The 18,119-nt window shown below is 28.2% G+C and overlaps 1 protein-coding gene across 5 annotated transcripts in view; it reads left to right on the top strand.

Moving 5' to 3' along the window:
• The window catches only part of LOC105255498 (disheveled-associated activator of morphogenesis 1), a 37,111-nt gene extending 18,992 nt beyond the window's left edge, over positions 1-18,119 (top strand). For 3 of the 5 annotated variants that reach the window (XM_011264811.3, XM_025407545.1, XM_011264813.3), the window contains 11 exons: positions 5,689-5,796; positions 11,940-12,248; positions 12,837-13,061; positions 13,266-13,863; positions 13,943-14,217; positions 14,748-15,080; positions 15,398-15,873; positions 16,103-16,539; positions 16,776-16,903; positions 17,152-17,322; positions 17,531-17,797. In XM_011264811.3, the coding sequence (XP_011263113.1) occupies positions 5,755-5,796; positions 11,940-12,248; positions 12,837-13,061; positions 13,266-13,863; positions 13,943-14,217; positions 14,748-15,080; positions 15,398-15,873; positions 16,103-16,539; positions 16,776-16,903; positions 17,152-17,322; positions 17,531-17,797 (3,261 nt within the window). In that variant the 5' untranslated portion in view covers positions 5,689-5,754. Of the gene's footprint in view, positions 1-4,591; positions 4,827-5,688; positions 5,797-11,939; positions 12,249-12,836; positions 13,062-13,265; positions 13,864-13,942; positions 14,218-14,747; positions 15,081-15,397; positions 15,874-16,102; positions 16,540-16,775; positions 16,904-17,151; positions 17,323-17,530 lie in introns of those variants that run through there. The other 2 variants (XM_011264809.3, XM_011264812.2) reach the window with 2 other exon arrangements.

The following is an 18,119-nucleotide window of genomic DNA, read 5'->3' as shown; positions in this document are numbered from 1 at the left end:
ATAAATAAACTATATCTAATATTATTCTGATTCAAATCTGGATTGTAAATGTGTTTAATTTGGAAAATTTAAAATTGCAGTAAATAATAACTTTTTTGGTATTTTAAGAAAAGACCGACTCCATTAATATAACATAATAATATTTATATAACAAATATTAATATATAAAACAAACAAACAACATATTTAGAATAAATATTAATATAAAATCTATTTGTGTATATTATACAAGCAGTTGTATTTTGCCTTGATATATTTCTACTCTACTCTCATGTTTATTTTTAATATTATGATTCAATCATTAGTTAGCAGCAGCTTCTAAATTATAGAAGACTCTAGAGGAAAAGAGAAAGAGAGAGTGAAAGAGAAAATGACAGTAGCTAATAAGAAAGTTATTTTTATTAGTGGTAAAAAATTCAACTCGCATTTTATGACAGTTGATAGATCGATTAATCAATGATTCCACTGATGTCGATAAGGGGGAAGGGCACATAAAAGTTTCACTCAAATATCTTTGGTGAGAGTATACTCGTAAAAAAGAGAGAAAGAGAGAGAGAGAGGAAAAGATCAGAGCTGACAAGGAGAAAGATGTAGATGGTATGAAATAGAAAGAGATAATGTGCGGTGTAATTCAGCTTGTTTTTCATTGTTCATTGTTACAAGTGTTTCACTACAGTTGAATTTATTAGCATGCGAATAGCGAAGACGTAATCATAATACATACAATCTCTTACTGTACAGCTGTTCTGAATTCAACTACACCCAACAAAACTTGTCTTTTTCTTTATTATGTCTTTCTATTACATCGCTTTAATATTATAAAATTATGTAAAAGATAAAAAGATAATCTTTTATATAAGAACGTTTTAGAATTTATGTTTATTATTTATATGTCTATTACAGATTTTCTGTAAGATTAATCTTTGCATAAATAGGCTTAGTCCTTTTACAAAACGCCGAATTTGCATAGATTGGTTTTTTAAAAAGCCTAAACTATTTGTAAAATATTTAATTTTTAATAAAGAACTTATGCACATAATGTATATATGTTATTTACATACTATTAAATCTATAAAAAGAGACAAAAAATGTATAGAAATTATTAAATGCTTTAAGTTATTACACTCTGCTCGATATGCAATTAGTTGAATCATAATGAATTTGTTAAGCAGATATTTGTAATGTTATACATACTTCATATTTTGAAAAATACGAATTTATATGCAGAATACATTTCGCATTTTTTGTCCATAGAAGATGTTTATAGTAGTGATAGTTTCATCATAGTTGAAAGTATGATGGCATAATGCGTCGCGCCATAATTATTCAAGTGAATTGACCCAATTGCGAGGAGGTATTTATTTCGATCATAATTCGAAAGAACCGTGCATACATTGATGTAATAGAAGTCGGTTCTCAACAAAATTATGTAAAGTAAATAATTTCAAAATTGTTTAAAAAGTTTTTTCAGGAATTATTAAAATTAAATTTAAATATGTAAAAATGGAAAGGCATATTTATTTTCAATAAGTTGATTTTTTAAACAGTGTTTAATGATTTCTTATTTTTTAAAATAAAATTGTATTTTTTTATTTTAATAATTAAATAAAATTGTATTTTTTTATTTTAATAATTCTTCTGCAATATCAAATCATATCTTCTGCAATACAAGCTGCAATATCACATATTGAAAAAGTTACAAAAAAATTCTCGATGTAGAATTAAGCAGCGTTATTAATTTCAACAAGACGCAAGAAAGAGAAAATGTATATTCATATGTATATTCACAATCATGATTATCTTCTCCGTACCATAAGCAATGAAACTTGTGCGAAATTTTGCTCACATAGTAAATTATAAAATCTCGCACGCTGCACAGCTTCCAAGTATCGAGTGTCACGAAGTAGCCATAAATAAATCGTACATTAATCGCGACTGATGTGCGCGATTATTTGATCCGAATGATGTACGCGTCATTAAAATGATATCTACGAGATCAAATCGCTTGCACGCGCCTCACGAAACACAATAATTATAGCGGGTAATTATACCGCGGCAGTGAGTAATGAGTTTATTACTTTCAAGTATGTTATTATTATGCCTCTTTTTGCAGCATATATCTAACTTAATATGTCTTAGCGCAAATTTAATATAATATTATTTCTATAACCAGAACTTTCGAAATATGTATTATTGCCATGAATTATGTTGATAAAACATTCATTGATCTAAATCTGAGCTAATCAGATTTAATTAGATAAGCAGTTTTTGATATTTTCGAAAAATGTTGGCTGATTATATAATTCAAGTTATTTCCATACTCAAAGAAGATATTAAAAATAGTGTAAATGTATCATGCTTTTTTATGATATAATTTATTAGTAATTTTTTAAATAATTTGATTAGTAATTTGATTATTGATAATTATATATGTGAAATTATATCTAATGAAGAATGTAAAATTAGAGATATGTATATATTAATATTGTTCATTTTTGTCATGTGGCGAAAAAGATAAATTATTAATTTTTATTTAAACCGATGCGATGCAAGTTGATAAGACGCTTCGGAAAAATATCGGAATATAAGATATGAGATTATATGATTTCTAGCAAAACAAATATTTCTATGTCAATAATCACATTTAATTAGTATTATTAATAATAATTATATATATAAATAATAATCATATTAATATATAATTAATATTTACTAATTTAATTAAAAATTAATATAAAAAACAACAAATTGTTTTGATTCAAGTAAATGATTTTTTAAATCATTTCATTATATTTTTAAACTCTTATTTTATTACCTTCCTTTTATTATTATAATTTAATATCAGAGTTTGTTATTTTGTATTATTAAATATACTTATAATCTTGTATTATTAAATAATAATTACATTATTTAAAATTATGTATTGTGAAAATAAGAAAATTTAACGTGTCTTATATAAATAAAATATAATTATTTTAACTAATCAACATATAATCACACAAATTATTATATTATTAAAATTTATTTATGATGTATTTTTTCAAATATATTTCTTTGTACATGAATTTTTCTTGCAAAAATTTTACTTGTATTGACATGTTAAACCAATAAGATTCAACGCTTTCCTTATTTCTTTCTTTTGTTAAATTAATATACGTAATAAATGACTAAATGATCGATAATGAAACTGTCATTTCTTTCAAAATATAAGAAATTATTTTCTTATATGTTTATAATTGTCTCAAATTGATAACGTGACGGTGAGCCATGATGCACGTAAATTTGCGTATATTTTTCACGAGGAAGTAATTTGAAAAGATGGATTAGAGACCGTAAAGCTTTGGAAAGTATGCTTACAAGTCCGTGACTCGCTTCCGTCGTTGTATAGTCGCTTCCGGCAAACGCCGTTACGATGGCATTTGCATTGAAAATAATAATTCTTTCAGTTGCGTATTCTTTAAAAGTTAAAATATGTGTGTAGATAGATTTACACATATATCAGAGCTCAGTACTACGCTCGAAATACTACTATCACTTATCGAAATTTATGCAAATCAAATTGCAAGAATATGTATTAAAATATTCAGTTCGACATCATTATATATGTTTGTTTTTTTTTCTGTCACGATACATTAAATAAGCGAAATAAATTTCATTCATTCTTACATGTAGTTATGCATTTTGAAAAGCATGTGTCACAGAACGAAATATCATGCGCGTTTACACATTCACGTACAAGACTCTGATGTGTTCGACATTCTTGTTACACGAACCGCGATATAACGGCTTGAGAAAGGTTGCAATTATTCATGAATAGAAACAGCCGAAAGAAGCACATATAACTGCCAAACACACTAAGAATTCTGAGTTTTTTCTTTTTATACCTGTTTTATGAATTTTACATATAAACGATAATACACGAACAATGGAATTATTGCATTAATGTGCGAATCGATATCGATATGATGACCGTTTGTCTCTTTGTTTGTTTTTATTGTTTCTATACATTGCTTTGTTTTTGACAGTTAATTTTAATATATACTTTTGACTCTCTCTTCTCTGTTTGAATTAAGAAGAATCTGGATTAGATCGAAATTATGTTTTTCAACTTATGATTATTATTCATAATATTTCGCGGTTTTTGCAAACTTTGTAATTTATTATTTTTTCATGGACAATTTATTAAATGCTGATTATGTAATGACTTTTGATAACTTTTGATTTTTAGCCTTATTTACATATTCTTGATTGCTTATCATATGAACACACTCTTTATTTAATATTTATTTACTTTTAAATATTATCTCTAATCATTTTATGAAACTAATATAAATGCACAGGAAAATATCTGGAAGCTAATGAAATGGAGGAATTATATGTCCTTCGCATCATAAAAATAAAATGCTTGCAAAAGTGGTTTGTCTATATATGACTGGTAGTCAGCTGATTGTTAAGGCCGCAATGATATGCATAGTCTCGCGATAACTGGCGCACGATAATTGACGTAGTTCTGTTCTTTTTTCTTCGCGATAAGAATTTCAACGTGCAAGATAAGGTAGAATATTAGTCGACAGCGTCAACCAAACTCTCCAGTTTTTACCTTCGTGTGAGAGAAGCGATTTCCTCTCCAAGACACGCAAAAGTGAAAATCGCGGTTAATCATAAGGATGATTACAATCGAAAACGCACTGAACGTTTGATTTTTATCTGATTGTATCGTGTAAAAGAACGATTTGATTGATCTTGAAAAGTGATGTCGTCTTCTAATGTTGAGAATCAGGATATTGTGCCCTGCCCGAAAACTGAAACTGAAAGATGGCACGTAGGTAATCAAATCGCGAAGGAATTTTGATTGTTAGTGAAAGGCTTTCGCTACGTTTATTTAAAATCCGTCATCTGTAGGCTGTTATATAATCATTGATCATCACTTGCATTGTTAATTAAAAAGAATTAAAATTATCAACTATTATTTGTAATTAAAATTTGAGTTTTCTTTCATTATTATATAACATAACATAATTTTTGATGTATTTACAATTGTATCAGACAAACTAGAGAAGAGTTGAAATTATCACATTATTACATTACGTTACATTTTTATGTATTATTTTTATATATTAAACTAGATTTGTATTTCTTCAATTTTCATTTCAATTGTCATTTTTGTACCTCTCATACGAGTACATAATATTCGTATATTGTAATTGTGTAACGACTAGGCAGAAAGTTCCGTGTATAAAATTAAAGGAAGACGAAACTCTGTCTGTTACGAAATTGACATTTAATGCAATGTTATTATAATATTATATCCCTAAAATTATTTACTCTTGTTTTCTAATAGCGTTTTTAAATTATATGTTATATGGCATATTATATTGTGTTATGAAAGTGCATAAAATTTTTACGACATAATTCTTAAATTCATCTTTTTTTAACTATATCTTTATATAATATAAAATTAGATATTTTTTCCAACGAACCTGTTGTTGTATTTTAACAAAACATTATGTGATTATAACAATAAGTTTTATAATGACTTTAGTCTTATAATGACACTAATGCGTTATCTTTACATTATGTAAATTCTTTGGATCTTTTCATTAATATTTTTTGTTATATATATATATATATATATATATACGGTGCATAATTATAAATATTACATGAAAAGGATTTTATAATTTGCAGAGGATTCCAAGCTGTCCTGTGAAAAGTTCACAGCCTCTGAAAGAATTTGTCGGTCGCTGCCAGACTATGCCATCACGAGTGAAGAAATCGTTTTGCGGCTGCCTCCAGGTATGATATTAAAAGTAAATTTTGTGTAAATAAATATACTTTCTATGGGCATAATTAATTTTATAGATAATATATGATATGATGATTATTATTAAATTAAGTTGATATTTGCCAATATATTAAAAACTAATATTTTATTATTATATCAGAAAATTAATCTCATTAAGTCATCATTAAATTACAACAGTAATTTAATTTGGGAAAATTAGTTAAATAAAAAAGTTTCAAGTTTAATTCTTTAAAATAGGTAATAAAATCTCTCTTATATGTAATTATAAAGAAAATGTCAATAAGAAAAAATGTATTATCTATTAAAAAATATATATAATGTTACATTATTGTAAATTATTATTAATTAGCTGCATAAGCATTATAAATTGTAAAAAAATTGTATGTTTTTTATATCTATAGCAAAAGAATATAAATATATGTTTATATTTTGTAAAAAAAAGGATGAAGAAAACGAGTAAATATTTACAATAAGCATTTATATATTTAATTCTTTTTTAAATTTATACTTAAATTTTATGTGTGTGTTTTAATTTATCAATTTGACATTAACTTCTCTTATAAAATTATTATATATGATTAATATTATTATAAAAAATGTTTGATATGTATATATATTCTTAATTATATCTTCTTAATACTTCTTTTCTTTTATTCTTGCATACACATTGTATAACATGCAAACACACATGTATACTGCATAAATTTGTTGAAGCATTTCTCCGTTTCTAAGCTAGATACATGTGTTAATTTGAAAGTCGACTGAAAATGAAAAGAATTGAGTTATTAACTGCACTCTCTTAATTCGTCTCTTATGCGATTTATTATCAATTAAATCAATAAGAAGTCTATACAAATATATTTATTCTAATTTAAATACACGTATTCTGATTGAATGCGTTCAATAGATTCAACACGTGAAAAACTTCAAATCTGTATGTATACTTCATCTATTTTCATGAAAATATAAAAATATTATTAATAAATAAAAATAAAATAAAGGATACATTATATCAGTTTGATAACAAATTTTTAATTTTATTTATACACGCTATAATTACTTATTTATAAAGAAATATTTCTATATTTAATGAAGATAGAATTTTCTTATTATATTAAGCTTTCTTAGTCATCGTTATTCGTAATTATTTTCATATATATTTCATAAATATATATCATCATTATTTATTAAAATACATACATTTTTCGATAAAAAATCGTGATTATTCTCGCATTTATATTCTCGATAAAAAAAATTAATAGACAGAAATCTAACTATTCCAACCAGTGAGGAAAAATTTTCTGCGTAAGTTGCTTCAGGCTATTATGCATTGCATGTCATGCAAGTGCAAAATTATTTCGTGATCAAGATTGGACAACAAGGTTGCAACAACTTCAAAGATTTCTCCATGATACTCATCAATTATCTTTATTTATCTAGCAACCTAGTGAGATACATTACTAGGAAAGCCTTTCTGCATGCCAAGCGCTATATATCTTGACATTATCGACCTTTGTAAAAGTCGCACATGTCCTATTCTAGTTTTCAGATTGCAGCTTTCTTCTTTTCTTGTATATGTCTTTTTAAATTAAATAAATATCGTGATGTCGAGTAATCTTATTACAGCATTTTAAAATCTCGTACAATGCACTATTATAAGATTCCACTGCATATATATATATATATATATATATATATATATATATGAAATATTTAAGATTAAAAATTAAAAAATTGACTTTAAAAAGAATATATTTTTAACGTGTTAATATATTTCAATCAAAAATCAGATAATATTTTAAAAAGATACTTTTAAATCAACTTTCCCATGATCTCATGCTAATTTTGTAATTTTTATTATTAAATAAAATAAAATATATAATTATATACGTATACATATTTGTAATTAAAATTGAAAGCCAATTATAGTAAAATTTATATTCAAATAGAATAAAAAAACATTATTTTATTCTATATTTGCATTTTATCATTCGTAAAATATTTCAATAATTTTTTAAAACATTTGATTCAATTTTGATAATTTTCAATGTATTTCTACTATTCGCAAATTGTACCGTTCATAATATTGAACACATATTATATGATTTTAATCATGTAATAATTTCGTAGAAACGCACACTCGAACGAAAAATCCGCGGAAAGTTCATAGTAAACTTAATTAAATTACTATTCTACTATATATCGTATGTAAGAAAAGGACATCATGCAGCATTAACGGCGTCTTGCAGCGTCATGAGATCTGGCATGTCCCTCTCGTGCAAACACGAACATTCGAGGTCTTTGACATCGTGACCGCGATGGTCGATTGAGCCAAGAAAATCGGTATACCGTTTCTTCCAGAAACGCAACATAATCTACAAATGGTCGTTTTCGATCGGTTCTCTGCTGTCTGGGTGATCTGCAAATTTCATTATCTTGATTGATTTTTATTCATTCGACGCTCTCAGTAGAAAGTCGACTATATTCTATATGCGAATATAATCGTATATCTAGTATCCTTAAGTGTTCTGTGATCTTTTTTTCCTGGTGAACGATCGGCCGAAAAGTAAAACCTTTAAAATACTTGACTCGGAGAATAAACACGAGATACCAAGATCGGTCTTGCCAGGACGTCGTATTCAGTTCCTTTTCTGGAAACTAGTCAGGCAAAGGTAGATTCGGAAGTCGTATTTTATCGATAATATCCTTTCTAAAATGTTGCACAGTTTTTACGAGTTTGTTTTCACACGCGATATCGAGGGGAACTTGAGTTAAAAGATAAAAAAAAACAAATATATTAAGAAAAATACAATTTTTGTGAATATAATGTAGAAGAAAAAGTACAATATGATAAAAAGAATTTATCTAAATAGGTATTTATTTAAATAGTTTATCTAATTAATTTAATTATCCAAATAATTTATTTAATTTCATATTATTTCGTTATCTAAATAGGTTTTAGGTTTCGTTTTCTAAATAGATATTTATCTAGATATGTTTTTATTTAAATAGGTATATAAATAGGTTCAAATATTATGAGATTATAAAAATAATCATCAACTCGGATAAAAATATTCTAGACAAGACTGTGTATTTTATTTTATTAAAATTAGAACACACATCTAAAATAAAAGCAGATCGCTTAGATAAATACTTTATAATCTATATATTGATACAATATAATCCAAGCAGATAAAAATTGTAAATAACTTTCAGAAAGAAAGAAATAAAAAACGGAACAATCTCTTTATTTGAACAATTTTAATTCATAATTTTAATTGATTTAATTAATTCTCGCGTTTCAATTAATGTATTTTTCTAAAGATACATATATATATATATATATATATATATATATATATATACGCGAGAATTAATTAAATTATCAATTAAAATTGTTTTGTTCAAATAGAGAGATTGTTCCATTTTTTATTTTCTTCTTTTTCAAAGTTATTTACAATCTACTTGGATTATATTAATATATATGTTTTAAAGTATTTTTCTAAGATTTGCTTCTATTTTAGATGCGTGTTCTAATTCTAATAAAATAAAATACACAGTCTTGTATCGAATATTTCGAATATATCGAAGGCTATCGGAGATCATTTAGAGGGAAATATAATAAAGAGTTAAAATCTCTGTTAATATTAACTCTTTATTATATTTTCCTCTAAATGCGATAACCTTCGATATATTCGCGATAAAAATGAAGCTCGATAAGCATATCTCATCTTGGCTTTCTAATCACCTTATTCTTTCAAATCTCGATAATGTCGTCATTAGTCACCTACAGTTGCACCGCTGTAGGTAAGACTATTCATCAAACACATATTTGCGATATGCGTTCGAAGTTGCTTTTCCTCCAGCATCCAAGTTATTTCCTTTTTATCGTCCATCTGTTTCGTTTACCAGCATGACAGCATAATTTTCGCGGGACGACAATAAAGACTTACATACAATGCGCGACGATTAGATCAGCATCTGCAATGTGCCAAATGAGTTTATCATAAATTGCGATTTGCAACACATATAACGAAGGGACAAAATATGGGCCTAATTGCAGCCAGTTACGTCTAATACACATTAATGGAACTGATTCATTTTATTATCTAACAGAACTTAAAAATATTGCAAATCAAAAGCGTCTCGTGCTAATTATAATATCTTTTCTAATATCAATGAATTTTCCTCTAGAAAACGCGTATCATTTTTTACAATAAAAATGCTTCTTCAAAAATAATTTAAAAATAAATATCGTGTAAGTTAGATAATTTTTCCGAAAACTAAAGATATTAACAATGTTATTTTCGAAAAAGCAAATTTTCTTGAGTGATAATACCATGATAAAAGTAGATAGGCATTTAATGAATATATAAATGTGCATTTTTCTTTTATTAATGAGAGGAATTAATAGCACCTTTTTTTCTCTCATGTGCACGCTAGTCGAGTATCACGTTGGATTGTAGCTCCTCGTGTCGTGACGGTCACGTGCGTGCACACGTCTGTTTCACATGACACGAAGGATATGTGCATGTAATTCTCAGGAGAAAAACGTCAGATCTGTGCGTACACATAATATATGTAATATGTGCGATCTCTTACTGCGGCAAACATATAGGGATAATATTTACAAAGAATAAATCGACGCCAGTATAGGAATAAATAATTTTCTGGTCACGTGTAAAAGTATCTTAGGAATTCAGCTTGTATGTGTACTTTTGCTATCGCTTCTTATCGACTGAACTTATCACTGCAAATAGAACGAAATGAAAACGAATGTATAATGATAGAAATAGATTTTGAAAATTAAAACCGGTAAAATTTTTCTAATATATGTACATACACAATCATACATCACATACACAAATTGTGTATCATATCTTAATTATAATAATTTATATAATAATTTTCAAATAATTTGAAATAATTTAATTATTGTCCATTATTATTACGTGTTTATTGTTGTCCCGAAATTCATAATGATCAGGCATATAATATTACCTCGCAATGTATAATATTCTTCCTTTCGAATTTGTTTAAATAAATAAAGTCTTGAAATTTGATTTAAGGCTCCACATATAATTAGATTTGTAAATATATGTAAAATATGTGTAAAATATATGTAAATATATAAAAAATTTGCAACTTTTCCTAAATCTATATTAAATATCACCATTACAGAGTTTTCGAAATATTATTGAAGGCTTAATAAAATATATTTCGCATACTGTATATATACTGTAGAATCATTGACAATATTGTCTTAAGTGCGACGATTTAAAAAATACTCAGCCATACGTTAATTTACATATATTAATAACATTAAGAGTTAATTACATATCCTCGGTTGTTATAACTCTTTCTGTCATTCTCATAAATTCATTTCTCATAAATATTCAATTAAATCACTACGATAATTTATTCAATGGAAAAATGTATAAAAGTTTCCAACTTTTATTAATCGAAAGCGAAATTCACTCATAGTGCAAAGAACTGCGGCAACAGCAAGTTGCATTATTGATCGCGATGCTATCCGCTTACCCGAAAGTCTATATATACGCACATATATGTATGCGTAACTAACATTTTAAATATAATTTGCACAATATAAACATAATAGTAATAGTATATTTAGTATTATATTTAATTAATTATAATTCATATAAATAAAATTAGTATAATTCATATAACGCACATGTTGTGCGTGTGGTATAAAAATGGCAAATTTTTGACTATGCTTTTGTTATAGGATTATTTTAATTATTCTCAACAAAAAACTTGGAATGATTATATCGATACTAATGTAAAATACCGAAAATGCATTATTTTAGAAAATTTATTTATTATGTATAATAGTTTCTGTATTAAAAGTAAAATTGAATAATGTTTAAATTATATTAAATGATATTGAAATTAATGGGCATCAAATTTGTTTTTTCTTGAAACAATTTTATAGATTTTGCAGCTATTTATATAAATATATGTTACATGTATATGGAATGAAAAATGGCCAAATTCATATTTTTATAACTTGATATATATATTATTATATTATTATATTTTGCATTATTACTTATACAATCTATAATAACCTATACAAAATGCTGAACTAATTTAATTGCTCTTTTTACAGGATGATGAGCCACCGGAAATCACGTATTGCGTTGTGGAACACACGGGTACGCTCACGCTACAAGCGATGACACCTACCTTGCCAATGCCATCCGAGGAAGAGCTAAATAAAATGTTTCTCGAACTTGTCGATGAATTGGATTTAACTCAAGCCAATCGACAAGCAGTTTTAGCACTTCCTGCGAATAAAAAGTGGCAGATATATTGCTCTAGAAAAGGTAATGGCACACTGGACAACGGAGGCTTACGGACAACCGATCTTAGCGGCGATCCCGAGGACTATATCAATAGATTGAAGACTATAGCGAACGTGAGTGAACGAAATTGTTTAACGGAATATAACTATCAATACAATCAGCTTTTCTTAAAAAATGTATTCGACATTCCAGACTGCATTTAATATTCCAATTAAAAATTTTGATGTGCATTAAATATATTGAAATTTTCTAATCAAGATCGAGATGTCAATAATACAACATTGATGTTTGATAAACTATTTTCCCATTTTGTAATTTTATTCATTACAAATTTTATTTGTTATGGTATAATAAATTATTTGCACTTTAAAAGTTTTTTTTTACTAAAATATAAATCAAGAATAAAAAATTAAACAAAACTAAAATTAAAAGACTTGACAAGAGAAAAAAGAGGAACGTGCTTATGGAAGAGCTGTATCTATCTTATAAGTGAGATGTAGTACTAATGAGATGTAGAAACATATTTTTATATGTTATGCGTGTAAATTCACGATAATAAGACTGCTTAAAGTTAATAATTTTCCGAGAAAGTTATAAAAATTATACAGTGATATATGCGAATCATCATCTTTCTCTAATAATAATATTTTTAAGTTTCTCTAGACCCTGTATATGATTAGCATATCGAATATTCTGTGCAGAGTCCTTTTCCGGAGGAAGATGAGGAGATATCGAATCAAATGCGCCAAGTCGAAGCTCTAAAGACTGCCTTGAGGACGCAGCCGCATAGTTTCGTTCTCAGATTTATAGAACTAGATGGCTTAAATGCTCTTTTACAAGTATTAGAGACTATAAATGCTGAAGCGGCTGATAGCAATCTCCATACCAGCGTCATAGGATGTCTAAAAGCTTTAATGAACAATTCAGTGAGTTCCATCTTTACTAATTTGTGTAATAAATATATAGTTTGTACCTCAAAGAAGCAAACGAACAACTTATTTCATTCTCATATCCCTTTAATGAATATACGTAAACCACTAATACTTGACTAAACTCTTATAATTTCATCGAGGGAAATCAAGTGTGTCACTATTTCTTCTTTATTATTCATAATTAACTGTTTCTTGTAGAATGGTAGAGCGCATGTGTTGGCGCATCCAACGGCAATCAACACAATATCGCAGTCGCTGGCGACTGAGAATATAAAGACCAAAATCTCTGTATTAGAGATCCTCGGCGCGGTTTGTCTAGTGCCGGGAGGTCATCGCAAGGTCCTGGAGGCTATGCTGCACTTCCAACAATATCATTCCGAGAGAACACGCTTCCAATGTATAATTAACAATCTCGATAAAAATTTCGGCGTTTACAAGGATAATCTATCCTTGAAGACGGCAATCATGTCATTTATCAATGCCGTGTTGAACTATGGGCCGGGTCAGGTGACACTGGAGTTCAGACTGCACTTGAGATACGAGCTACTGATGCTCGGCATTCAGCCTATTATCGAAAAACTGAGAAGGTATGAGAATGAGACACTCGATAGACATCTCGATTTCTTCGAGATGGTGCGGAATGAGGACGAAAAGGAACTTGCTAGAAAGTTTGAGAAGGAGCATGTGGATACTAAGAGCGCTAGTGCCATGTTTGATCTTTTGCGACGAAAACTTAGTCACACTGCTGCTTATCCTCATCTTCTTAGTTTACTTGAACATTGTCTCTTGTTGCCATGTGAGTTTTTGGCTCGATAGATTGTTCCATGATAAAATATATAAGATATATCATATAATGCTGCGTTTGCTCTTTTTAGTGGATTACGGTTCACATCCTCAGCATTGGTTGCTGTTCGATCGAATCGTTCAGCAAATCGTTCTGCAATCCGAAAGCACCGAGACAGGCTTGATAACGAATCCGGACGTGGCTCCGATTGAAATAAATGTAAAAGAGATTGTTCATCTTCTCGCAAAAGAGGAGGAACTTGTGGCAGCGAGAAAAAAGGCCGAAGAGCTGGAACGTGAAAATTTAGATATGTCCACAAGACTGGCTAAAAAGGAGCAAGAATTAGATCTGAGAACTCAAGAAAAAGTACGTAAGATTGAAAATCAATATTGTTCTTGGAAATCAGATATAATATCAATTTCTATCTTCAAAAAATAGGAAAATTTTAATTATAAATATATAAATATATCTAAAGATGTCTATAAAGAAGATTCGATTCTTTTTATTTAAACTGAGAATCAATACATTCTATTATAGAAATGAAAAGAATGTTGCATTCAGATTTAAATTTATAATATATTGAGAATTTAAAATTTAAAATTAGTTTATTATGTAACATTTTAGCGCACTATTTGTTATATAAAATATTCAACATAAAATATATCTTATTTATTAATCTTATTCTATATATGATACATATCAAACATTATCATTCTATTGCTCTGCACATTATTTATTTTTTAACATAAATAGTTATATGTGACTCTATCATCTATAGTTCTTTATAATAATTTTTAATTCCATTAATTTTAATATTACTAATTTTTAATTCCATTAATTTTAATATTACTAAAATGTCTAATGAAAATCATCGTTAATTAATATGTACTTTGTAGGAAGATATGGAGGCGAGTTTAGCAAGAATCAAAGAACGTCTCGAGAAAGAGACATCGATGCACATAGAGACAAAGCAAAAAATTTCTGAACTACAAGATAATCTTGAGACATTGTCGCGACAAATTAATAATGAGAAATCTGAGAGAAAGCGTCTAGAACAGTTGGTAGCTTCCGGAAGTTTGCCAGACGATGCAAAAGCTACACTGAAAATTGTGGAGGATGAAGTACTTGAGAAGGTTGAGACAAAACCTACTCCGCCACCACCGCCACCTCCTCCATTAGCACCACCACCACCTCCTTGTTTAATGCCGATTGCTCCTCCAGCAATGAAGGTTATTATTAATTATTATTATCAAGAGACATCGCAATGTCTCGCCAAATTTATACTTTAACTTACTAAGTTATTATAATTAATAACAATAAATATCAATTTATTAATTTATTAATTATATAATAATTATTTTATTAAATCTATATATTATTAATGATATCATTTAATTCTATAATTAATACTATCATTTAATGATCAATTTTTTCTACGTTATGTAATACAACGTATCATATAATTAGATGCATCAAAAAGTATAATTAATTGATAAAATAATAATTAATAATAAATTAATAAATAATTGAATATTAAATATTGCAGGTGGAGATAATAAAAAACGTTCCGCAGCCGAGTAACCCTTTGAAATCATTTAATTGGTCCAAGATACCTGAGCAAAAGTTGCAAGGCACAATATGGTCTGAGTTGGACGATAGTAAGCTTTATAATGTAATGGATCTTGAGTCTATCGACAAAATCTTTTGCGCATATCAGAAGAATGGGGTTTCCACGGAGGGCTCAATAGAAGACTTAAGGACTCTAGGAAAAAATAAGAAAACGATGTCAGTGATCGATTCGAGGAGGGCGCAAAATTGCACGATATTATTATCGAAATTGAAGATGTCTGACAATGAAATCACTAGGACGATATTGTCAATGGATCAACAGAACATTTTGCATATCGATATGGTGGAGCAATTGCTAAAATATATACCGTCCTCGGAGGAGGCCGCCTCGTTAGATATCCATCAGAAAGAATTGCAGAATAGAGCCGACAGCTTTTTGTATCAAATATCAAAGTGCGTTGTATTTTCAATATTATTATTATTATTATAATTATTAGCTTGAAGTTAATGTTAAATTATTGGTGAAAAATATTATATTTTAATTAATCTTGATTGAACTTCTAGTTTCTCATGATATTTAAATTTCGGAAAATCTTGATATTAACTTATACCTCACGCATCACTTTGTTTTTGTTTTTTTGTAACTACATATATTGCATAAACAAAATATTTCTGCCTTTAGAGTACCGCATTATGAACAGAGGTTGCGTTCTTTGCATTACAAGAAGAAATTCGCGGCTAGCATCGCGGAATTGACGCCGAGGATGCGAGCAGTTCTGGAAGCGAGCCGGCAAGTGGCCAGATCAAGAAGACTCAGAAAGCTTTTGGAATTGGTTTTGGCGTTAGGAAATTATGTCAACCGCGGAAACGCGCGGGGTAACGCGTGCGGTTTCCGATTGGCTTCTTTAAATCGTCTGGTTGACACAAAGTCTTCTTACTCTAAGGGTACAACTTTATTACATTATCTCGTGCAGATTCTCGAAGCCAGATTCAGAGAGGTCTTAGATATCGAAGAGGATATGCCGCATGTTAGAACAGCAGCTAGAGTCAGTATGGCTGACCTGCAAAAAGAAGTCGCCAATCTTAAAAATGGACTGCAGGATGTACAGAGGGAGATAGGTACGACAAAAATTATATAATAATTAAATTTTGTAAATTAATTCGAATTTACATAAAAAGACTTCAAAAACTGGGAATAAACTTTTACTTACTTTTACTTATTAGTTCTAATTTTTCTTTTTTCTATGCCTCTATTTATATAATTAATAATAGTTTTTCAAAAGTATCAGAGAATGTATGAGAACAAAACTAGGTGTGTTTTATTATGTTATTTGTGCTATTTGTATTTTTCTCAGAATTTCATCGAGGTCAATCTCAGGTACTTCAGGGTGATATGTTTCTACCAGCTATGAGGGACTTCCAGGCGCAAGCCACATGTAGATTAGCAGAGGCTGAAGACTTATTCCAAGACATGAAGACTAGGGTAAGAATATCTGTAGTATCAATCATATGTAAACTTTTAATTCCTATCATATCAATTAACTCTATTAATTTTATAACGTATGCAACATATATTACGTTATATGTTACATTTATGAATAAGAAATTATAATTAATCGATCACTTATTTTTACTTATGCAATATTAATATTCAGTTTTATTTTACCTATATAACATTAATATAATTGTATTAATTGAAATAATAATAATAATCTTTTTTTATTGAAATAGTTTGATCGAGCAGTGAGATTATTTGGTGAAGATTCGGCTGGCGTTCAACCAGATGAATTTTTTGGTATTTTTGAAAATTTCCTGCAAGCTCTGGCTGAAGCGAGACAAGACGTAGAAAACATGAGAAAGAAGGTTGAAGAAGAAGAACGTAGAGCAAAACAAGAACAGGAAGTAAGCAATTCTGTCTTGTAATTAATAAAATATGTATAGATATTGTATTTATATCTATCAATTTATCTATCTTATTCACATTACAATTATATTGTATTTATTTCTGTCAATATTCTGTAGATATTGTATTTATATCTATCAATTTATCTATCTTATTCACATTACAATTTCATAAAACTTTCTCATCACATTAAAATTAATATTACAGCTTCGAAAGAGAACAATAGAGAGAAAGAATTCGCGAGAAGGTATCTTAAATAGCATATCGCTAACCAAAAAGAACGAAGCAAACAGTAATGGCCAAAATGACAATAAGGGCGAATTCGATGACTTGATATCCGCTCTTCGAACTGGCGATGTATTCGGCGAAGATATTGCCAAATTTAAAAGATCAAAACGACGACCTGTTACACCTAGTGGTCAAGAAACACGCAGGCATAGCGCTCATAAGGAAGATTCCCGGGAACGCCATTAAAACCTCCATAAATCTTAACCATCGAAAAATATCTCGAAAAATGGATCATTTTTTAATGTAAAATTTATTTATTATTATTAAGAATTAATCGTATTTGGAAGCAAATTATTTAAGCAATCTAATTATAAATACAGATAATGTTCCTTATATAATTTACAAGTATGTATATCGTATTGATAATTTGATATCATTCGTGAAAGACGCGTTAAATTTACTAATGCATTTTTAAATAATACATTTTTACATGAAATATACCCCCAAACTTTACACACAATTCGGAGAGATATATAAAAGTTTGTTGTCTACAAAAGTGAATTTTATA

This window comes from Camponotus floridanus, unplaced genomic scaffold (genome assembly GCF_003227725.1).
Source record: "Camponotus floridanus strain SB8 unplaced genomic scaffold, Cflo_v7.5 scaffold18, whole genome shotgun sequence".
Taxonomy (NCBI): Eukaryota; Metazoa; Arthropoda; class Insecta; order Hymenoptera; family Formicidae; genus Camponotus; species Camponotus floridanus.
This window is presented reverse-complemented; position numbering and strand designations above follow the sequence as displayed.